We start from the raw sequence: 22,867 nt of genomic DNA, 5'->3' as shown, positions 1-22,867 counted from the left end.
CTGATCTGCTGGTGAAACTACAAACTGGCACGACCTTTCTGGAAAGCACTGTGGCGGCTTGTATATAAAGAACATTCCAGGAGTTTGCATACTCTGGAATTTATCTGAGACTCCAAGAAAGATTTGGGCACCAAGACTCACAACAAAAGTGCCCAACAGTCCAGCTTGGTGGGATCAATTACTCTTCTGTCACATGGTGGAGTTTTAACTGTGCAAAATACACGGTAACACCGTAATATGCTCAAGGGAAGCATGGACATGACCTTTGGATGGTAGGAGGTGCAGGGGAGAGTGGGATGCAAAATGATAAATGAGGGGCCTGGAAAGGGTCACCAGGAAAGAGGCTCAAGGGTGGCCAGCCAGGTGCTTCATGTTCTTCATGTTTCTGAGTCTCCCCCAAATGGTATTGTGATCATGTTTGACCCTCATTGTGGAAAAAAATTTAAAAAGAACAAAAATATTCAGGCAGGAGTTTTAATGACATGGGAAAATGCTTATGATACGGCAAGTGAAACGTGGATGGGTATTCCAAGTGATTGTTCCTTCCGGATCCCCTGGTGCATTTTTCATGTTCAAGTGATGACAATCAGGGAGAAAGCAGGTGGACAGTGGCAGGAGGGCTGTGCTAACATCTTTGCCAATCTTGCTCTATTTTGTATGTGTGGCGCTGCCACAGTGTGGCTTGATGAGTGTTGTAGGTCCACGCCTGGGATCCCGGGGCCGCTGAAGTGGAGCACATGAACTTAACCACTAGGCCCCAAGGTGGCCCCCATATATGTATGTATTTTTGTGAAAAGGAAAAGGCCCCATTTGCAGCTCCACGGGTTCAAGCAGTCCCTCTGCTCTGGGGTCTTGGACCTTACCCTTCTCTCCAGTGCTCAGGGAAGCAGGCCCCAGGCAGAGTCCAGGATGGAGAACTGTAGCCCCTCCACACTCTCCAGGTCCTGGGATGGAGTCTATGTGAGAAGAAACTGAGTTTATGGGGGAACTAGGTCAAGTGGGCTCCTGGATGAAAGCCTAGGGGAGAGGGTCAGCGGTCCGTGTGGGGGCTGACATCCTCACGTGGGGGTCTTGGGCCAATGTGGGGGTCCCAGGCTGATGAGGGAGTCCTGGGATGATGTGGGGAGCCTGAAGTCTATGTAGACAGGAGCATCTGAAGTCCACAAGGTGGTTGCTGTGGTGGTCCTGGGGTCCCAGAGATCCACATTGGGGGATACCCGGGACGGATGTTGGAGGGTCTCTGTCACTTGTAGGGCTCAAAGCCAAGTGGAGGGGCCGGGTTCAGCTGGGGTGGGCCCTGGGATCTGCAGCCAAGGCCCACGTGCTAAGGCGTGGGGGACTGGAGGCTCCGGCGCCGACCCTGGACACTCAGCAGATGACAGATTCTCGAATGAACACGTGGATGTGTCGGAGATGGGGCGGCCGGGCTGGATGCTCGGTAACTGAGTGACAACAGATGAGGGGCTGAGGGGACCCCGAAAAGCTGGGCCGGGTCCTGGGCCGGGCCGAGAGGGTGTGGGGTGGACAGCGGAGACTGAGGGGCTCTCTGCCCCAACCTGAGGGGGATGCGACCGGGCCGAGGCTTGGCAGGAAGGGGCGTCCAGCTCCCCAACGTCGACTCCCGCCCCCTAGGGCCTCAGGACCCCGCGGGGCTCCAGAACAGCCCGCCTCCCTCACCCCCGGGGACCTCGGGACCCCTCGCCGGCTCCCTGACTCTGGTCGGCCCGCCGCCGGCCTCGGCTGCGGCCCCTGCCCGAGCCCGTCTTCCTCCGGCGCGACCCCGGCCAGCTCCACCGACTCTGGCGCCCTCGGCCCGCCCGCGGCTCCTCCCGGGGCCGGCCAGCCGGCAGTCGCTGACGGACGTGGGACGGGCGGCGGGACGGCCGCACAGGTTGCGGCCGACTCACTGCGCGCGCGCTCAGCTCCCGCAAGAGCCGCTCCGTCGTAGCGCCGCCTCTGCGGCGAGCCAGCCGGGCCGCCGCCGCACGGACTACAACTCCCAGAACCCTGCGCGCCGCAGGCGGCCGCCATTGGCCTGGAGGACGGGGACACGCGGACCAATCGGAAGCCGCCTGGGATAGGTTCCCCCGCCCCCGTCGTGCCGGGAGTTATCCGGGACCGGGATTTGGTCGCCGTGGCAACGGTGCACGCCTCCCGGGGAGCCCTGCAGGGATGGAGCGGAGGCCGGGCAGCGTCTGCAGGACGGCCCCAGCGACGTGGTTGGACTCTCCTTTTGCAAGGCGGCTGCCAGACGAAATGCAAGAATTCCAGTTGAACAACGAACGTTTTTGTTTTTACTATGTGTGTCTCATATTTAGTATGTTAAAAAATTTTTTTCAATATGTCTGTTTACTATAAAAGTCCCCCGAATTAGGATTACCAGATTTAGCAAATAAAAAATACGAGGCCCAGTTAGATTTGAATTTCCGATGACAATGAATGTTTTTTAGTGTTAGTTTATATAGTATAGTATATATACACACACATATATATAGTATACGTAGTATAATAGTATATCTGGGATGTACTTATAGTAAAAAAACTATTCATTGTTTATCTGAAATTCAGATTAGGGGTAAGATAGTGATTCAAAGAGGCTCCACAGCTCTGGGACTGAGCTCTGGATGGCTGGAGCTGCCCAGTGCTGAGATGGGGAAGCAGGAGGGTATGGGTGTGGTTAGGGACCTAACAAAGGAGATGGGTACCCCACCTCCAGGAGCCTAGGACTGAGTGCCATTCATCCCCTGGACAGCCGTTTATTGAGTGCCTACCAGGTGCTGTTCTAGGCACTGAGGGTGGGCAGTACATCAGTGAGCAGGACTGCTAAGGCTTTGGCCTCAGGGGGCCCGAGGTTCACACACCAGTGAACAAATAAAATAGATGCTTGCCATAGTATAAGCACACTTGAGAAAATAAAACCAGGCTCAGAAATAGAAAGTCCCGGGAGTGGCAGGAGGGGCTACTTAGCTGGGTGGTCAGGGCTGTGCCTCTGTCTCATCTCCCGCTGGCTGCTGGTCCCCAGAGTATTGTATTCAAGCAGGTGCTTGCTGTGTGCAAAAGCCACAGATGGGAAAATAAAATGAGAATGCTGAGGGCTTATTATTCTCCTATAAATGAGGCACCTGTAAGGACATGAGTCCCCCGGTTTATTTTCTTGGTAGCTAAAATTGGCCTGGCCCTTTGGGGCAGCGGAGGCTCATTTGTGCATTTGTAACTCTGTGACCCACCTCAGGAAATAGCCCTTGAGAGAACATTCACTGAGTTTGTCTCTAGGGCCAGGTGAAAGACACGGTCACAGCTGCTTGAACACTAGATCCACTGGGAGGCAGCCTGGCGCCAGGCAGAGGTTTCCAAACATTTTGTAAGCAGCAGAAACTTTTTCCAAATGACCTTGGGGTAAACCTCAATTTAAAAAGTAAGTTAGCTGGAAGCAGAGCTGCTGTGATCGCCAGGGGCTGGGAGGAGGCAGCATGGGGAGTGCCGCTAATGGGCACAGGGTTTCTTTGTAGGGTGATGAAGATGTCCTGGAATTAGGTAGTGGTGGTGGTTGCACAACCCTGTGAATGTAGAAAAAACTGTATACTTTAAGGGGGTGAATTTTATGCTATGTGAATTGTACCTCCATAAAAATGTCATTTAAAAAAGCAGAACTGTTTGAGTTGTAGGAAGATCTTGTGTGGCTACATCACACTCAAAAATCAACCCCAGATGGACCTGGGACTTGAAACCCAAAGCAAAATATTGAAAGTTTTTGTGGGAAATATTTGAGAATGTTTCTAACTTTTGGGTTGAGATAGATTTCTTAAACAAGACGCAAAAACTGCTTACCATCCCTGTGCCAAGATTACAAAGATGCTGTCCCACCGACATGTGAAGAAGGTAACCATCTGATTAGTGATCAGGGACACGAAAATGAGCCACAGTAAGTTTTTATTTCACACGCACTCGACTGGAAACACTTAGAGGTCTGACAGCATCAAGGATGGAAGGACGTGGCCCTCAGCCCCTCTTCTGTGTGCTGGTGGGATGTAATGTGGTGAGCTTTGGAAAGCATCTTGGCATCTTCTAGTTCAGCTGATCATCTGCATGCCCTGTGACCCAGCCTTTACCCACTAAAGGATGCTCCAGGCACCACTGTGCAGAGGGGCCAAACCCCCCTCAGAGAAGGAGGGCTGCAGTGTGCTCTATTCACACAGTGGAATATCCCACAGTGAAAAAGCACCATCTACGACAGGGGCCGGCAAACTTTTTCTGCAAAAGGCTAAACAATAGGAAATGTTTTTGGTTTTGTTGGTCATCCAGTCTCTGTCGCAGCTACTCAGCTCTGCTGTTGTAGCAGGAAAGCAGCCATAGACAATACACTGAAGGATGGGCATGGCTGTGTTCCAGTAAAACTTTACTTTTAAAAACAGGCAGCAGGCCAGACTTAGCCTTCAGGCCGTAGTTTGTCAACCCCTAAACTACAATGAGGATGCATCTTTGCCCAGGATGGAACATCCTTCACCCAGAGAGCCGCTGGAGGCTTCCCAGACCACCTCAGCTAAAGCAGCCCCCACCCATGCTGATATCTAACACCAGAGATTGGTTTTGCCTTTTCTGGAACTTCATAGAAATGGAAGCGTGTTATGCATACACTTCTGTGGCTTTCACTCGGCATTTCTGTGAGATCCACCATATTGTTGTGTGTGTCAGGGGTGGTTCCTCTCCATCGCTGAGCGGTTGGCCATTATACGGATATATGGAGAGGTAGTTTGGTTCTCCATTCACCTAGTGGTGGACATTTTGGGTTATTTCCAGTTTGGAGTTCTTATTTAAAAAGCTGCTATGAACATTTGTGTACAAATCTTTGCATGGACATTGGTTTTCTGGCTTTGCCTATTCTAGAGATTTTGTAGAAATAGAATCATTTAATATGTGATCTTTTGTGTCTGGCTTCTTTCACTTGGCACAAGGTTTTCAAGGTTCATCCATGTTGTAGCATATGTCAGAACTTCATTCCTTTTTTTTTTTTTTTGGTGAGGAAGACTAGTCCTGAGCTAACATTTGTGCCAATCTTCCTCTATTTTGTGTGTGGGACGCCACCACTGCATGGCTTGATGAGTATTGTGTAGTTCCGCACCTGGGATCCAAACCTGCAGACCCCGGGCCATCAAAGCAGAACCCGAGAATTTAACCACTGAACCACCAGGCCAGCTCTAGAACTTCATTCCTTGTTATGGTTGAATAAGATTCCATTTTGCGGATAGATGTAATTTTGTTTCTCCCTCCATCAATTATTGGGCATTTTGGATTGTTTCCACTTTTTGGCTATCATGAATGCAAAGGATGCTGCTATAAACGCTCATGTGTAAGTGTTTGTATGGATGGATATTGTCATTTCTCTTGAGGAGTGAAATGGTTGGGTCAAACGGTAAATCCATGTTTAACATTGTGAGGAACTGCCAGACTGTTTTCCAAAACAGCTGCACCAGTTTACGTTCCCACCAACAGTGCACGAGGATTCCAATTTTTCTACATCCTTGCCAACAGTTGTTATTTTCCTTTTTTTTTTTTTTTTATTGTAACCATCCTAGTAGCCAGCCTTGGTGGTCAAGTGGTTAAGATTCCGTGCTCTCACTGTCATGGCCCAGGTTTGTTTCTGGTCAGGGAACCACAGCACCCATCTGTAGGTTGTCACACGTGGTGGCTGCTGTTGCTGTGATGCTGAAAGCTTTGTTACTAGTATTTCAAATACCAGCAGGGTCTCAGCAGAGCTTTCAGACTAAGACAGACAAGGAATAAGGATCTGGCCACCCACTTCTCAAAAAATTGGCAACAAAAAACCCTATGAATAACAGCAGAGCCTTGTCTGATACAGCACCGGAAAGTGAGAGGATGGGCAAAACATCGAGCACTTTCTGCTGTGCTGTCCACAGGGCGCTAGGAGTGGGAATCCGCTCCACAGCACTAACAACAAGCGTCCTATTGGGCGAGAATTGGTGAGTCACTGTGGTTTCCATTTGTAGGTCCCTGATGGCTAATAGTGTTGACCATGTTTTCTTGCATGCGGAGCAGCAACCACCCCTCACTGGGTCAAGAACACCAACTTTCCTGCCCTGTGTTGGAGAGATGCACCCACCCAGCCTGGACCCGGCCTCCAGCAGCCACCTGGAGCTGAATATGCCTGTTCCTCTGCTTGGTGGCCTTGGTGGCCCTGGGACAGGAGGGAATGACCCAGGGCCTCCTGCAGCTCTGGGGATATCCCCCTCTCCAAATGCTGCCATGCGGGGAGGGGGCGGGGCGGGGGTCAGAAGGCTTCTGGCCTCTGGGCCCTCATGGGCCTCTCCCCACACAGTGACCTGGGACCCCGGGCGCAGCTGTGGCTGGGCTTGCAGGGTCCCCAAGTCCCCTCCCTGGAGTCTGGGTGAGGGCACAAGCTGTCACCCTCTGCTTGGGGGAGGCGAAGGGGCCCCAGAGGAAGGAGGGAAGACTTCGAATGGCCTGGGGTTTACAGGCTGCCCAGCGCAGCCCCGCATCCTTGTTCTCTGCAGGCATGGCTCCCAGGGCCCCTCCTGATGTGTCCCCAGCCCCCAGGCCGGAGTCAGGGCAAGCTCCCAGATAAAAGCCCTGCCACACCGGCCTTCTGCGTCGTGCTCCCCAACCGTTCCGGCATGTGGCTGTGCTCCCTGCTGCCTGCCCTAGTGGGCTCTCTCCCTGGGGCCCTTTCTGGGCCCACTGGCTGGCGCTCGCCAGGGAAGAGCCCCCGCTTTGACCGTCCCGGAGATGTGGTGATTGGGGGCAGCTTCTCCATCTTTTTCTTCAAGCCTGTCACCCTGTTCGATTTCACGGCTCCGCCGGCTGGGACAGCGTCTGTGAGGTAAGTGGCTGCGGGTCGGGAGGGAGCCTTGGAGGGCCTTTCTCTAAATCCTCAGACAGCGACTGGCTCTCAGAACCCCAGGCGTTGGCCGGGTTTCTCGTTTGTCTGAACATTGGTCGGGCTGTCTCTCAGGCCTACTTCACCGCCTCCCTCGTCTTTGCTTTGCTGTTCATGCTCATCTATCTGAAATGCAGGCACCTGGCCACCCAGACCCCACAGGCCAGGGATTCTGGTCTCTTTCATTTGCCACGGACCCTCCATGGCTAGAACAGAGCCAAGCACACAGCAAGTGTGTTTGTTGAATGAATGCATGTTTATGGAGTGAATAAAGCTCTTCATGAGTTCAGCAGCCCCTGGGACTCCCCTCTGCCCGTTTCTTCACTGGGTTTCCCAGCCTGTCTTTGCTGATGGGCCTGCTGAGAAGTCCTTGTGGCTGTTGTGACAGATGCTGTCACGCACATCCCTGTCCCTGTCTGTGCCGTCAGTCCTCCTGAGTACACACCCAGCAGTTGCTGGCCGCACTCCTGTGGCATGTTCTTCTCACGGTTGGCACCACAGCAAATGCTAAACTCGGGCTTCTCTTTCCCTCAGTGTGTCCATGTGGAACTACCGGGTGGCCCAGAGTCTTGTCTTTGCCATCGAGGAGATCAACAGGGACGCCCGGCTGCTGCCCAACCTCACTCTGGGCTTCTCCATCTTTAACTCTGGGGACTCAGTACCTGGAGCCCTCTACGAGACGATGGCCTTTCTCACGGGGTGGGAGGAGCCCATCCCCAACTACGAGTGTCAGCCCAGCCCTCCGCGGGCTGCCCTGGTTGGAGACACTCGGTCAGCTGTGTCCATCCCCATGGCCAGGCTGCTGGGGCTCTATAAGTTTCCCCAGGTGAGTCATCCCAAAGCCTTTTCCCTCCGCTGATGAATAGTCACGGTGGTGATGATGGTGGCAGTACTGAGGTGCTGCTGCTGGGGGACCAAATTTCCCACCAATGCTTCATGTGCCCAACACTAACCTGGTGGTCAGGAGATGCGGATCCCCATTGCATCCAGGGAGAAACTGAGGTTTAGGAACAGTCACAGATGGGTCCAAGCTCACCCAGCAGGACTGAATCCAGGTGGTAGGGCTCATGCTGACCAGCCTCCCCTCCACTCCCATGGTATTTCCCCAATTTTGGGGCCTCAGTGTCAGGCTCACAATCATGGTTGTGTCCAAGTACCACCTTTTCTTCTTGTTTTCCTTTAAATTGGATCCTATTTAACAGGTTTACTGAGGCATAATTCACATACCATACAATTCACCCACTTACAGTGAACAATTCAGTGACTTTTTGTGTACTCAGAGCTGCCCAACCAGCATCTCCACGACCAATTAGAAAACATTCTATTCACCCCATAAAGAAACCCCACACCTATTAGCCACTGCTCCCCATCAGCCCCACTCCAGCAACCACAAATCTGATTTCCATCTCTGTGGATTTACATTTTCTAGACATTTTGTATAAATGATGTCACGTGACATGTGCTCTTTCATGCCTGGCTTCTTCCACTGACCATATGTTGTTCATCCATGTGGTGGTGCGAGTTGGCACTTCATCTCTTTTTATGGCTGAATCTCATTCCATTGTGTGGATGGACCACGTTGTGTTTGTCCGCTCATCCGTTGATGGACATTTGAGCTGAGGCCACTTTTTGGCAATTGTGAATAATGCTGCTACAAGCATCTGTGTGTAGGGTTTTTTTCATGTAATTTTTTGTTTATTTATTTATTTATTTATTTAGGAAGATTGGCCCTGAGCTAACATCCGTGCCCATCTTCTCCTACTTTATATTAGGGACGTCTGCCACAGCATGGCTTGATAAGCAGTGTGTAGGTCGACACCCGGGATCCCCACCAGTGAACCCTGGGCCGCCGAAGTGGAGCATGCGAACTTAACCCTTGTGTGTAGATTTTTGTGTATATATGTGTTTTTCTTTTCTCTTTTCTTTTATGGGAGCTTGTTACCAAGGCAATATCTCAGGACATAGCCAAACCCACTCAATCAGAGTCTTCATTTTAACAAGATCCCCAAGTGGTTTGTTTGCCTGCCAAAGTTAGAGTGCCACTTATTCAGGTCCAAATGCCCCCAATTCTTGTTGACAAGAGGCAAGAAGATGACTTGGTGGATGTCCTACTAGTTAGTGACAGAACCAGACTGCTATCCCTCCAACTAATTTTAATTACTAACAATTATTGTGCGCTTACCGAGTCATTCTCTTGGAGCTGCTATTGCCTGACTCACTGTTAAGATGTTCTAAAGAGGGCTTACTCTGTGCCTGGCATTGGGATTCTCCCATTACATTCTCACCGTAACCCTTCCAGGTCGGTACAGGAGAAATCCTCTATGTAGAATGGGTCCCTGGCTATTGAAATCAATTAAGGCTTGACATCATACAAAATATACACACCTTGAACATTTCTATGCACGTGTTTTCAGTCCTCTTGGGCACATGGTTGGTATTGATGATCATATGGTAGATCTGTGTTTATTTGAAGAACTGCCAGAGCATTTTCCAAAGTGGCTTCACCATTTCACATTCCCACCAGCATTGTGTGAGGATTCCAGTTTAAATTCACTCATTTTGACTGTGAAACCTATACATTTGGATAAATTCCTCCCTCCTTGAACGCCTTAAATTTGCTGTTTCCTCTCTGCCGGGAAGGGCCTTCCTTCCTCCCCAGGAAGCTGGGGCCCTGCAAGGCGCAGAACACATTCTGAGGCTGTTTCCTAGGAAGACTTTGTGGGAGTTGGTGCCACAGAGGAAGTGCAACCCCTGCTTCTTTTCAGAGGACCGCTCATGTGGTGGGATTTCTCCTCAGGTCTAACACTCCAGCTCTGGGCTCGGTTGCACAATCAGTTTGTCCAGTTCTATCCTGATGAAAAAGAGGAACAATTCTTATAGAATCTCTCAAATAACCACATTGCTGGTATAGATGGAGAGGCTCAGAGGAAATATTTGTGAATTCGGACAGGTCTGTGAAAACAGGACGCCATTTAAAAAATGCTGTGTGGTTTTCTCTGCCTTTGTTTTTTGCAGGGAAAGATTGGCCCTGAGCTAACATCTGTTGCCAATTTTCCTCTTTTTTTTTTTTTAACTCCTCAAAACCACAGTGCATGGTTGTATATCCTAGTTGTAAGTCCTTCCAGTTCTTCCAAGTGAGCTGCCACCACAACATGGCAACTGACAGACGGGAGGTGTGGTTCCGTGCCCAGGAAATGAACCAGGGCCATCAAAGCAGTGAGAGCCCTGAACTTTAACCACTAGGCCAACAGGGCTGGCTCAAGAATGCTATGTTTTTAAGAATGTTTGTGTGGGAGGCAGAATGCTAAGGTAGCCCCCACAATTCTTGCTGGTGCACACACCCTGTATAATCCCTGCTCCCCGAGTGTGGAGAGGAAACTGTGAATAGGCTGGACAGTTACTGTCATGATTACATCATAGAAGACCCTGACCTAGCAGATTGAAGAGACATTTTTCTCCTCTGGCCTGAAGTAGAATTAAACTACCATGCTGTGAGAGTAGGAGGCCATGTGACAAGAACCTGAGGTGGCTTCCAGGAGCTAAGAGTGGCCCCCGGCCAATAGCCAGCCAGAAAGTGGGACCTTAGTCCTACAGCTGCAAGGAACTGAATTTTGTCAACAACTGGTGATCCTGGAAGTGGACCCCAAGCCTCAGAGGAGAGCACAGCCCTGGCTGATCCCTCGATTGCAGCCATGTAACACTCCGAGAGGAGGACTCAGCGAAGTAAGCCGTACCCTGACTCCTGACCCACAGACACTGTGAGCTAATACATGGTGGTGTTGTAAGCTGCAAAGTTTGAGAGGCAACTGGTCCTTGCTTAAGATAGAAACATGGGTCCCAAGAACAACAGATGGTTGTAGCTGGGTTGCCTCTTAACTGAAATGATGATCCAGTTTGAAAATAAATTCATTAGATAATAACACAATAATAAGACTTCACTCATAAGAAAGGGCCTTGTGAATTTTTTATTCCAAATATCATATTAATACGAGTTTGGAATTTGGCTTTCTTTCTGTTAAAACACCAAATTGGTCTTGGTGTATTCAGTCTAGTCCAAGCAATGGGTAGTGAAAGGTGATTTTTGGTGTAACCTGCCCAGAGAGAGGAGATTCTGAATGTACAAGAACAAGCCCTTGGATTTGGCTGAGTTGTCATGCCTCTGGTTTAAAACACAAACAGATTTTTTCTCACTTCTGAAAGAGCTAATTTCAATTCTGCTCCATTTTAAAAAAATCTGATCAGATATGTGACTATTACTTAAGAAAAATGTAATGTGTTCAACTAAACTGAATTATTCTGATAAATGTTTTTATATCAATAGTAATTATGATCCATGGGGTATCAACTCAAGGATCATTTCCAAGAGCCTAACTTAACTTAAGTGATTGGATTAATACTAATTTTAGTTAATTATTTAATGATCTTTGGATACTGGGGTGGTTTCTTTTCTTTCCTTCTTTCTTTCTTTTTTTTTTTTTGAGGAAGATTAGCCCTGAGCTAACTAACTGCCAATCCTCCTCTTTTTGCTGAGGAAGACTGGCCCTGAGCTAACATCCATGCCTGTCTTCCTCTACTTTATACGTGGGACACCTACCACAGCATGGCGTTTGCCAAGCGGTGCCATGTCCGCACCCAGGAACCGAATGGGTAAACCCTGGAGGAAACGTGTGAACTTAACCACTGCGCCACGGAGCTGGCCCCTTTTTTTTTTAAGATTTTATTTTTTTCCTTTTTCTCCCAAAGCCCCCCAGTTGTGTATCTTTTAGTTGTGGGTCCTTCTAGTTGTAGCATGTGGGATCTGCCTGATGAGCGGTGCCATGTCAGCACCCAGGATTCGAACCAGCAAAACTCTGGGCCGCTGAAGCAGAATGCTTGAACTTAACCACTCCGCCATGGGGCGGGCCCCTGGGATGCTTTCTAAGTAAGAGAAAACCCTGAAAAGCCGGTCTCAAGGAATAGATTTGGTATTTCTACCTTGACTTCCTGCTTGTACACATTGTAGAGTAGCATAAATTTGGGTCTCATTAATGAGTGTGTTCCTTTTGACACTTTAAGAAGGTGTGAAAAGTATGAATGGCTGTCGGGGGTGATATCCTGCAAGGCTGTCAGCTTTGCTGTCTGCAACATGCTTGTATAGGACAGATCCTTTGAAACCACTTTCCTCTGAGTTTTCTCTTTGAAGAAGTGAGTTACTTTGGTTAAAAGTTTAGTGGTCAAGGCTGTTCTGACAATAGAGCACAAACAGCCTGGCAAGCTAACAGGCTGAGTTTTGTTTATCAAAGACTAAGGGAGTAGTTTTGTTCTGAAATAGAGTGTCTGATTGTTCCAGAACGCAAAGGAAGATAGTGTGAGTCAACCCTTGGGTGTGTTTATAAAGCTAGAGAACATTTGTAGAAAGTAAACTTTATTTGCCTGACTTTACATTTACTACAAAAAATGAGATTGAAAAGGTGCAATGAAATGTGTTAGAATTTGGCAACGTTCTGTGTTTGAGAGACTTTATTCATAGCCTTACATTTTTCTTAACATTAATGTGGAATTTTAGGAAGTTTGGATTAACTGGTTGTTTCATGAGAAAACAAATCTAAATCTTACCAAAAAACAGTAAACGAGTTACATTCTGTACAGATAAGTCAGAGGAAAAGGCGTCAGCGTTTTTAATTCCAAATGGTCGAACCCGGCTGATTTGTCCAAGGATTCACTCTGGTTACCTCACCTTGGATTTGCGTATAAAATGCTTCTGAGATGGCCGTCGAGGTTTTTTCTCTTCTCTTCTTCCAAATTCAAGCACGTGGAAGGCGTTAGAGGCGTTTCCCCAGCACGTTCCCCCGCTGGTCCCGCCTGTGCATGTCGGGTCGCCGGATTACACACGCTCGGGTGCCCCGGCACATTTGGATTTCAGATCAGCAACGACGACGTGTTGCAGTATGAGCCTGTTCCAAATATCGCAGGGGACATAGTGTAGTAAAATATCTCGTTGTTTGTCTGAAATTCAGGTTTACCTGGGCGTCCTGCGCTGGCGTTTGCCGAGTCTCGCAGCCCCAGCCGGGTGAGACGTGGTCAGCGCCGCGTCTCCAGACGCCGGTGAGACCAGGGTCCCCTCCCGGGAGGGGACGGCGTCGCCTCCTGGAACCCGTGTCGCGACCGCCCTCGGCGGAGGTGGCCTGCGCTTGGAGCGGGAGGCGGCCGCTTCCGTCTGTCGCAGGCGCCCCGGGCCGGGTCAAGGCGAACCAGAGAAACCGCGTGTCCCCTCCCGGGCGCACGGAAGCGTCGCCTCTTTGACAAATCGACCCGCCAGCAAGAACTGACGCACCGGGTCCCCGTGACCCGTCACCAGCGGAGCGGCCCCCCCGCCTGGCCCAGGACGCCGCGGCCCGGGCGGCGACAAGGCGCGGGCTGGCGACACAGACGCGGAGCGCAGGAGGCGCCGGGAGGAGGGGGACAGAGGGCCGGAGGCCGAGCTGCCCGGCTCCCGGCGTCGCTCCCGGAGCCAGAAGGACGAATGTGGGCTGGACCAGCCCACGGTGCACAGGCGCACGCGGGCCTCCGGGCCGTGGGGACCTCGAACCCTCAGAGCGACGTTTTAAAAGATTAGAATACGTGAGTCTCATACAAAGATGGAATGAACACACGGCAAAGATTTCTCTAACTGGCTAATGAGGAAGCAGCGGGATGGTGCCGGGGTCAAGCACCAGCGTTTGTCGATGGTGTCTAGATGACTCCATGGTGCCCGGGGCGGTGGGGGGAGGGGGGTGGCTAGGACCGCGCTTGTCCAAAGTGCAGACCGAGAACCAGGATCATCTGCGGGATGCTGGAAATGCAGACTCTGGATCTCCGAACTAGCACCCGCACCTAACAGGGACCTCTGTGAACGCTGGAGGCGCTCAGGGCCCAGTGATCTAACGCTGCCCTTGATGCTCCTGGAGAGATGACGACGTACCAGACTGCTCTCATTAGGGTGACCACCATCCCCTTCTGCCCAGGACTGAGTGTACTCATGGGATGCGGGGCTTTCTATGGCAAAAACCGGGAGTGTCCTGGGCGAACCAGGAGGAGCTGGTCACCCTGGCTGTGTTCTGGCTGCACCCACCTTCCTTCATTGAAACCTGCCCATCAGCAGTGCCTGAGCTGACCCCCTATACCTCCCATGCAGGCTCCTTCCTGGTTCTCACCACTTCTCCTTTCTGCCCCCGCCCCTTCCTGCCCAGGTCAGTCACTCATCCTCCCTTGCCAGCCTCAGCGATAAGACCCAGTTCCCGTCCTTCCTTCGGACCCTGGCTAGTGACCTCACGTCCTCCCGCCTGGTGGCCCAGCTTGTTGTCCACTTCGGATGGTCCTGGGTGGGCATTCTGGCCCAGGACGATGACTACGGGCAGCAGAGCAGCTCACTGGTGATCCAGGAGCTGGGCCAGGCAGGCATCTGCATTGAGTTCCACCTCCACGTCCCCTCCCAGCCGTCCCTGGAGAAGACGGAAGCCATCATCCGGGAGATGGGCCGCTGCACCGCCACTGGCATCATCGTCTTCGTGAGCAACTTGAGTTTCCAGATCATCCTGCAGGGCTTGCTGGGCCAGGGCATCTCGGGCCGGGTCTGGGTCAGCCGGGAGACGCTGCACGCTGCTCTGGCCCTGAGCATCCCCGGCGTGTCCCAGGTCCTGCAGGGCTCCTTCAGCCTTCTGCAGCGCACCAGCCAGGTCCTCGGGTTCCCCGAGTTCTTTGCTCGCCTGCACCCTGCCCGGACCCCAGAGGACATGTTCATAGAGAGATTCTGGGAGGTCACCTTCAGATGCACGTGGCCCCGTGGGAGCCGAGGGCCAGTGAGGAACAGCTCGGGGGCAGGGGGCATCCGGTTCTGCTCTGGGAACGAGAGCCTGACAGGTTGGGAGTACCCCTTCCAGGACGTGGTTAAAGTGGATGTCGGGTACCCGGCCGTCTACAGCATCGCCCACGCCCTGCAGGACCTGGGCACCTGCGAGCAGGGGGACGGGACATGTGCAGACCCTTGGCACTTCCAGCCCTGGCAGGTGAGAGCGGACCCTGTGGACGCTGCAGGGCGGTGCTGGGAGCAGGGGGCTCACTCTGCCCCAGCGAGGGAGAAGCACAGAGATGGGGCTGTTCAGTGAGGATGAGCAGCGGAAGCCACATGGCTGGGGTGCTGGGGCAGAGGGAATGTGGAGGCTCCCTCTGGGAGTCAGGATGGCGAGACAGTAGAGGCCAGGTTGGGCAGGGCCTACAGGGGTCTGGACTCTGCTTGGGGTGTCATGGGGGGCTGAGGAAGGGAGTGCATGACCAAACAGAGTCCCTGGAGCTAGGGCCGCACTGTAACTTTCGCGGGTCCCTTCAGCCATTAAAAATATATTAAAAATTATCTTTTACTACTGCATTGCTGTCAAAGCTAACATAATCTGGGCTGGATTTGTTATTATATATTAATTATTACTTAATCTGTTTTATCTTCCAATTTTACAAGAAGTTAAAATTAAAATATTTTCATGGGCCCCTGAGAGTACAGTGGGCCCTGTGGATAAGTTGGCCCTGCCTGGTCACTGGCCTGAGGCATTTTGGACAGACCCCAGCGACGGGCCCTGGCCAAACTACGGCATCACCCTTCCTTCCCTAGCTTCTGCATCCCCTCAGGAAGGTGCATTTCAAGACCGTTGATGGGACAGAGATTGTCTTTGATGCCAATGGAGATATGGTTACAACATTTGACCTTCTTCAAGGGCAGAAGACCCCTGAAGGCCTGTTCCGCTTTGTCCGAATAGGCATACTCAACCCACAAGCTTCCTCAGGGGAGAGCATGATGGTCCAGATGATGAAGGAGGACTTCCAGGTGAGTTGTCTGGGTGCACGGATGACCCCAGTCCTGGCATATTAAAATCGGAGGAGAACTCAGAGGCCAGAGGTCCAAGTTGCTATTTGATGCATAAAGTGGGTGGAGCTTTAAATTGGGCCAATCATAACTCAGCTGTGTTGTTGAGCCATACCAGACCCTCATATTAGGGGATAAAAGTCATTTATTCACCATCAAAAATGAAAATATTGGAGCCCCTGAAGTTGAAGTAGAGTCTGCATCAGGAGTTACCACTTGTGTATCTTCTTGTCTGTCCTCGGGGACCTGCTCAGTGAGGAAGTGGGGCCTTTACTTCCTCCCCTGGGAAGACAGGAATCCCCCTCACCAAACACACCCCATCCAGCATCTGGAGGGGGCAGGACAGGTGTTCTCATTTCATTTAGTAGCAAAGTTAGTTGCCACCTTAGGACGGGTGTGTCCAGGTGTCCACTCTGGCCCACGGACTCCTCTGGGCCGCCTGGCACCATCAGTGGACGTGTGACTCCCTCCACTGCAACTTCACCTTCCCGTGTTCTCAGCGCCTCCAGTCAGTGTTGGCCTTTAGGTTTTCCAGTGAGAGTCAGGCTCTGGTCTGTGGGCCCCTCAAGCCCAGGGGACACAGGCTAAGCATCCCGAGGAGTCTTGTGAAGTCTCTTTCCATTGGCCTGAGCCACGGAGGGCCCTTTGCTCCCCTCTGGAAGTGGGGAACCCAGCGCCCACACTTCTCTCAGGTCTGTTCCCCCCAGGTTCCCTCCCTACAACTCTTACCCAGAGGCAGCAGGTGGGCTCAGGGAGGCAGAACTGTGGAGGGCTGCTGGCTGGGATCAGCACCAACTCTTCTTACTGTGGGAACCTCAGAGAGGCTGGAAGGGTGCCCTTTCACGCCATGTTCTAGAGCTTTCCCACGTCAGCCAGGTGAGCACCACCTGAGGGTTCACTGCATTTGCTGTATCCGTGGGTGCCTCTCGACTCTGAGTTCTCTAACTGAGGTGTTTTTTCTCCTGAAAGGAGCCTCATCTTCTTGTGGGTGGGAAGGACACTGGGACTGCTTCCTTAGGTTGTTCCAGCACGGGGACCTGTGCCCTGTGCCCTGGACTGGTTGCCAATGACACCCTCTGCTCCTCTGTCCTCAGGTCCCCAGCTCTGCCTGCAGCAAGAGCTGTGCTCCAGGATCCAGCCAGATCATGCGCCAGGGAGCCCCTCACTGCTGTTTTGACTGCAGCCCCTGCCCCGAGGGACACTTTGCAGACCAAAGAGGTAAGGGCTCGCAGAGGCTGAATCTAGAGAGGCCATCAAGGCACCTCCAGCCTCTCAAATCCCCAATCCAGTGACTTGTTCTGTGGACTTTGTGTGGACTTTGGACGGGGGCTGCTGTGGAGTGGTAGAGGGCTGGCCAGGAAGTCACTCTTATAATTATTTTTACGTAAACATTTTATTGAACTATAACAGGCAAATACATGAATCCTAAGTGTGTAGCCCGATGAATTCTTCCTTAGCGAACGCCCCGGGTACCTGGTCCCCAGATGGAGAAACAGAGCCTGACGCCCCCTGGAGTCCCTGGGGCCCCTGCTCAGTCTTTGCTTCCCAGGGAACTGCCATCTTAACTTCTATGAACATTGATGGGTTTTGCTGGGTTTTGATTCCTATAAGTGGACTCGCAGAGTGAATGTTCTGTTGTGCCTCATTTTTCCTCCACCTTGTGTTTGTGAGATTCACCTCAGCAGTATGTGTAGTCGTGGCTCTCCCAGTCTTGTGCCTGGTATGACCCCCCAGTGTAGACACACCATGACTTGGCCGGCAGGAGCTGTAGAGAGCAGTGCTGCTGTGGATGCTGCTGGCCATGTCTTCTGGGGACACATGGATGCATTTCTGCTGTTGTGGCACTGCCGGACCACAGGGTGGATGAACGTTTGGCTTTAGTGGACTACAAGTGTCAGCAGCATCCACTTGCTCTCTGTGTTCATTTCTTGCAGCTGCTGTAACAAATTACCACAAGCTAAGTGGCTTAAAACCACACACATTTATTATTTCATAGTTTCTGTTGGTCAAAAGTCCATGTACAGTGTGCTTCATCTGGGTCCTCTGCTTAGTGTCTCACAAGGCTAAAATCAAGGTGTTGGGAGGGCTGTGATCTCTGCTGATGGCTCTGGAGAAGAACCTCCTTCCCAGCTCATTCAGGTCATTGGCAGAATTCAGCTCCTTGCAGTTGTAGGATCAAGGATCCCATTTCCTTACAGGTTGTCAGCTGGGGCATCATTCCCAGCTTCTAGAAGCCATTGCATTCCCTGCCACATGGGCTCCCTCCATCTTCAAAGTCAGCAATCTCCCCGACCTTTTCTGCCCCACTGCTCTGCCCCCCTCTCCTCCTCCCAACTTTTAAGGGCTCATGTGATGATTTTGGACCCCTTTGGATAATCCAGGATAGTCTCCCCATCTCAAGATCCTTAACTTAACCACCCCTGCAAAGCCTGCCTTGCCACATGCGGTAACATGTTCACAAGTTCCAGGGATCGGGGTGTGGACATCTTTGGGGGAAGGGGCATTATTCTTCCCCCCACCGTGACCATCCTCACCAGCCCTCTGGGTGTTGGGTCTTTTTATTTCAGCCATTCTGGGTGGGCATGTAGCGCTATCTCACTGTGGTTCAGAGCAGTAATTTTAAGTAATCTCCAAAGGAAGGGGGGCAGAATTGGTGAGAATTGCTGTATTAGTTCGCTGGGGCTGCCATAACAAAATACCACAGACCGGGTGGCTGAAACAACAGACATTTATTTTCTCACAGTTCTGGAGGCTAGAAGTCCAAGATCAAGGTGTTGGCAGGTTGGTTTCTCCTGAGGCCTCTCTACTTGGTCTGCAGATGGCTGTCTTCTCACACTGTGTCCTCACCTGGTCACCCCTCTGTGCGTGCCTGTGTCCTAATCTCTTCTTATAAGGACACCAGTCATGTTGGACTAGGGCCCACCCTGATGACTTTATTTTACCATAATGACCTCACCTCTGATTTACTATCTTCAAATACAGCCACATTCTGAGGTACTGGGGGTTAGGAGTTCAACATGGGAATTTTGGGGGATCTTAATTCAGCTCATAACACTTGCTAATAAGAACAGTTACTGCTACTACCTGGAAAAAATTTAACTATTTAAAAAATAACATAACTCGTGTATAGGCATGCATTTTTCCTTGTGTCTCTGGTGCTGACATGGCCCATCCCCGCACTGATGACTATGAATAATTCACAAATGTAGGGGATTTGGTGTAAGACAGGACGAGAATAGTTGATAGCACTGTATAAGTGAAATTTGCTAAGAGAGTAGAACTTAAACGTGGACACCAAAAAAAGAAAAGGAAGAAAAATATTCGAGGCGATGGATGTGTTAACTAGATTTCACAGTGTGTATGTATATCAAATCATCACGACGCAATATAGTAAATATCTTATAATTTATTTGCCAACTATATGTCATTAAAGCTGAAAAAAGGCAAAACTGCTTCCGCGGCAGTCACCTTGCACGCGGTCCTGTGTCCCCGCAGACATGGCGCGCTGCCTCCCGTGCCCCGGCGAGCAGGCGCCCAGCCCGGCGCGGGACGGCTGCCGGCCGCTGCCCGAGATTTTCCTGAGCTGGCGCGAGCCGCTGGGCCAGGCGCTGGCGGCGGGCGCGGTGGCGCTGGCGGCCGCGGCGCTGGGGACGCTGGCGCTGTTCCTGCGGCGCCGGCGCGCACGCGCGGTCAGGGCGGCCCACGGCGCGCTCAGCCGGGCCCTGCTCGGCGCGCTGGCGCTCTGCTCCCTCAGCGCGCTGCTCTTCCTCGGCCCGCCGCGCGCCGCCACCTGCCTGCTCCGCCGGGCCGCCTTCGCCGTGGTCTTCGCCGTCGCCGTGTCCTGCGTCCTGGCCAAGACCCTGGCCGTCGTGCTGGCCTTCCGAGTCACCAGGCCGGACGACCCACTCCGCGTGTGCCTGGGCCCCCGGGCCTCCGCCGCGGTCGTGCTGGGCGCCTCGTCGCTGCAGGTGCTGCTCTGTGGGCTCTGGCTGAGCATCTCCCCGCCGGTCCCGCACAGGGACACGGCCTCCGAGCCCGGCCACGTGGTCGTGCGGTGCCAGGAGGGCTCCGGCGCCGCCTTCTACTGCATGCTGGGCTACCTGGGCCTCCTGGCGGCGGTCACCCTCTCCGTGGCCTTCCTGGCCAGGCGTCTGCCCGCTGCTTTCAACGAGACCAAGCTGCTCACCCTCAGCATGCTGCTCTTCTGCAGCGTCTGGACGGCCTTCCTGCCCCTGTACCACAGCGCGCGCGGCAAGGCCACCGTGGCCGTGGAGGTCTTCTCCATCCTGGCCTCCACCGCAGGGCTGCTGGGCTGCATCTTCCTCCCCAAGTGCTACATCATCCTGCGGAGGCGCGAGCAGAACGTCCCGGCCCGGTTATGGCGTGGATGCGGGCCAAGCGGGGAAGGCAGAGCCAGGAGCTCCCGGGCAGCTGTGTCCCCAGGCCCCTGCCACAGACCCTTCTGAGCCTGTCCTCGCTGAAGAAGCCAGGGCCACAGGATCTGGACTCATTGTTTTCCTGCCGCTTAAAAGAGATTAAGAGATGAAGCACAGAAAGCAGGATGTTAATGACTGCTAGATCAAGATGTGAGCAAGTGGATGGTCACCGCCTATTCTCTTTGTCTATATTGTTTAAATTATCCACAACTTAAAAAAGTTTGAAAAAAGCCTATGATGCAATAATAATAATCTTAAAGATAATAACAAGTATTGATGAGGATGTGGGGAAGTTGAAACCCTCATCCACTGCTGGTGGGAACGTCAGATGGTTCAGCTGCTTTGGAAAACAGTCAGCACTTCTCCAAAAGGTTCCAGGTAGAATTAGCATATGACCGAGTAATTCCACTCTTAGATGGGCAGACGAGAGAAATGAAAACGTACGTCCCCACAAAAACTTGTGCACAAATGTTAAGAGCAGCCAAAAAGTAGAAACAACTCAAATGTCTGTCAACTGATGAATGGGTAAACACAATATGCCACATCCATACAATAGGATGTTATTTGACAACAAAAAGGAATGAAGTACCAACACAGGCTATACCAAGGATGAACCTTGGAAATATGCAAGTGAAGGAGGCCTGTCACAAAAGACCATACACTGTATGCTTTCATTTATATGAAATGTCCCAAAGAGGCGAATCCATACAGTTGGTGGGTGGTTGCCTAGGCCTCGGGGGAGGAGGGATTGGTTGGTGATGGCTAAGGAGTGCAACCTTTCTTTTTGGCATGAAGAAATAATCTAACATTGATTGTGGTTTATGGTTGCACAACTCTCTGAATATGCTAAAACCCACTGAATTTACACTTTGGGTGAATTTTGTGGTATGTGAATTATATCTCAATAAAGCTGTTACCAAAAAACAAAAGAGGATCAATTACAAAGTGTGGTCTTTCGTTATATCCTAATTTTTAAAAAGATGAAACTATCAAAAAAAATTGAGATAATTATAAGTTGGAATACTGAAGATTCAATGGAGTAAAGAAATTATTTTTCTAAAATTTTAATAATGGGATTATGCTTATGTTAGAAAACAGTCCTTATCTTTTGGAACTAAGTATTGTAGTTCAAATGGTATAGTGTTTGAGGTTTGCTTGCAAATGATACAAAATGGCAGAGTGACTGGGGGAACACCAGCCCTAGGCGGATGGTCATTGGGACTACATTATGGAGACCTAGAGGCTCAATGTTCTCCGCTGTCTGCTTTTGTGTGTGTCCAAAATTCTCTATAATAAATGGTTTTGAAAATTCCTTAAAGAACCACAAAGAAGAGCATAGAGAACACGGATTGGTGAATCCACCTTGTACAGAAAATGGCTGTACAAATGCATGGGATCCACAGTCATGCAGGGTGTGAAAAGTGTGTGGGAACCATCTCCCTTGAAGCACTAGGTTCAGACTCAGAGCTCTGGGAGACGCCCCATTCTGAGCAGAAGAAATGCCTCACTTCCAGCACATATGCCCAGCCCAGAGGGGCTCCTGCTCAGAGACGTGAGAACAGGCCTACAAGAAAAGGTAGTGCAAGGCTCTATCTCCAAATCCGTTCCCAAATCTAGATTTTGCTTTCAGAATTGTATTGACAGTTCTAGTTGTTAGCAGAGGAAAGTTCTCCAAATTTAATCATCATCATCCAAGAAAAAAGTGACCCAAGCAAGGTTATCCAATTTTACATTATTGCCAAGAGAACATAAATGATGTGAAAATCTCGATTATAACAACATAATTAGTGATTTGGCTGGAAAACCCCATAAATTACATTTTATGGAAGAAATATCTGATGATTTATGAATGATGCCTGCTGTCACCACCCACCCAAGAAACAGAAACACCCGGACGTGGACATAAGATTTAAGTACCGTCTTTGTCCCATATAAAAAGCACATCGCGTGGGGGGCCAGCCCGGTGGTGTAGTGGTTACGTTGGAGTCCTCCAATTCGGTTCGCAGGTTTGGGCACCCCGGCGTGGACATACACACCGCTCACCAACCCACGCTGTGGCGGTGTCCCATATACAAAATAGGGGAAGATTGGTACAGATGTTAGCCCAGCGACAATCTTCCTCACCAAAAAAAAAAAAAGCACATCGCGACCTTTACTCTTATTTCATCCCCAGGAACGTGTACTGTGAATGACGCATCTTTGACAGCAGCGCGGACGACCGGTGCCCTCAGATGCCCCAGGCGCTGCTGCAGAGCCTTCTGAGAGGTGTAGTCCCCAGCTCCAGCGCAGGACACTCCCAGGGCCTGGGGACATGGACTACAGCTCCCAGAAGATCTTGTTCCTAGGCAACGCCGATTTTCTGGGGCCTCCCGCTGCTTCCCTCCATCGGCCGGAGAACCGCACCGCGGAGCCTTCTGGGAGATGTAGTACTAGGCTCTAGATGTCCAAGCGCGCCGCCCGCTGGACACGACTAGCGTAACTCTAAATCCCTTTAAGTCCTAGAATTCTCATCCCGAGGCTTCCTGGATTCTTGGAGCCGCCGACCGCGCGCTTCTGCAGGTCAGGACGGCCGCTCAACGGTAATTTCTTGGAATCATAGTGAGATAAATCTACCTGAGCGCAGCATAGGCCAGGCCGGGGACCCTG

The 22,867-nt window shown here is 51.4% G+C and overlaps 1 protein-coding gene and 1 long non-coding RNA gene across 2 annotated transcripts; one reads left to right on the top strand and one right to left on the bottom strand.

Moving 5' to 3' along the window:
* Positions 1-441: 441 nt before the first annotated feature.
* LOC123281107 (uncharacterized) lies at positions 442-1,975 on the bottom strand. The gene is made up of 3 exons (XR_011498670.1): positions 1,678-1,975; positions 864-956; positions 442-723 (listed from the first exon to the last, which is right to left on the bottom strand). It is a non-coding gene; the product is annotated as an uncharacterized lncRNA (long non-coding RNA).
* Positions 1,976-6,650: 4,675 nt separating this feature from the next.
* Positions 6,651-22,130, top strand: LOC106846639 (vomeronasal type-2 receptor 26). Its single transcript, XM_070498779.1, has 8 exons — positions 6,651-6,856; positions 7,448-7,739; positions 12,816-12,877; positions 13,251-13,417; positions 14,042-14,937; positions 15,534-15,746; positions 16,880-17,003; positions 19,281-22,130. Exons 1-8 carry the CDS (start codon positions 6,651-6,653, stop codon positions 20,249-20,251), a joined length of 2,931 nt encoding a protein of 976 aa, XP_070354880.1. The 3' UTR covers positions 20,252-22,130.
* Positions 22,131-22,867: the final 737 nt, after the last annotated feature.

Source organism: Equus asinus, chromosome 26 (assembly GCF_041296235.1).
Source record: "Equus asinus isolate D_3611 breed Donkey chromosome 26, EquAss-T2T_v2, whole genome shotgun sequence".
NCBI classification, from domain to species: Eukaryota; Metazoa; Chordata; class Mammalia; order Perissodactyla; family Equidae; genus Equus; species Equus asinus.
This window is presented reverse-complemented; position numbering and strand designations above follow the sequence as displayed.

What these genes read in the sequence shown, in the direction of transcription:
- LOC106846639 (XM_070498779.1), top strand. Translation starts at nt 6,651, where the DNA reads ATGTGGCTGTGCTCCCTGCTGCCTGCCCTAGTGGGCTCTCTCCCTGGG. An exon ending in GCTGGGACAGCGTCTGTGAG is followed by an intron (nt 6,857 to 7,447) that starts GTAAGTGGCTGC and finishes TCTTTCCCTCAG; the next exon opens with TGTGTCCATGTGGAACTACC. An exon ending in TGATGAAGGAGGACTTCCAG is followed by an intron (nt 15,747 to 16,879) that starts GTGAGTTGTCTG and finishes CTCTGTCCTCAG; the next exon opens with GTCCCCAGCTCTGCCTGCAG.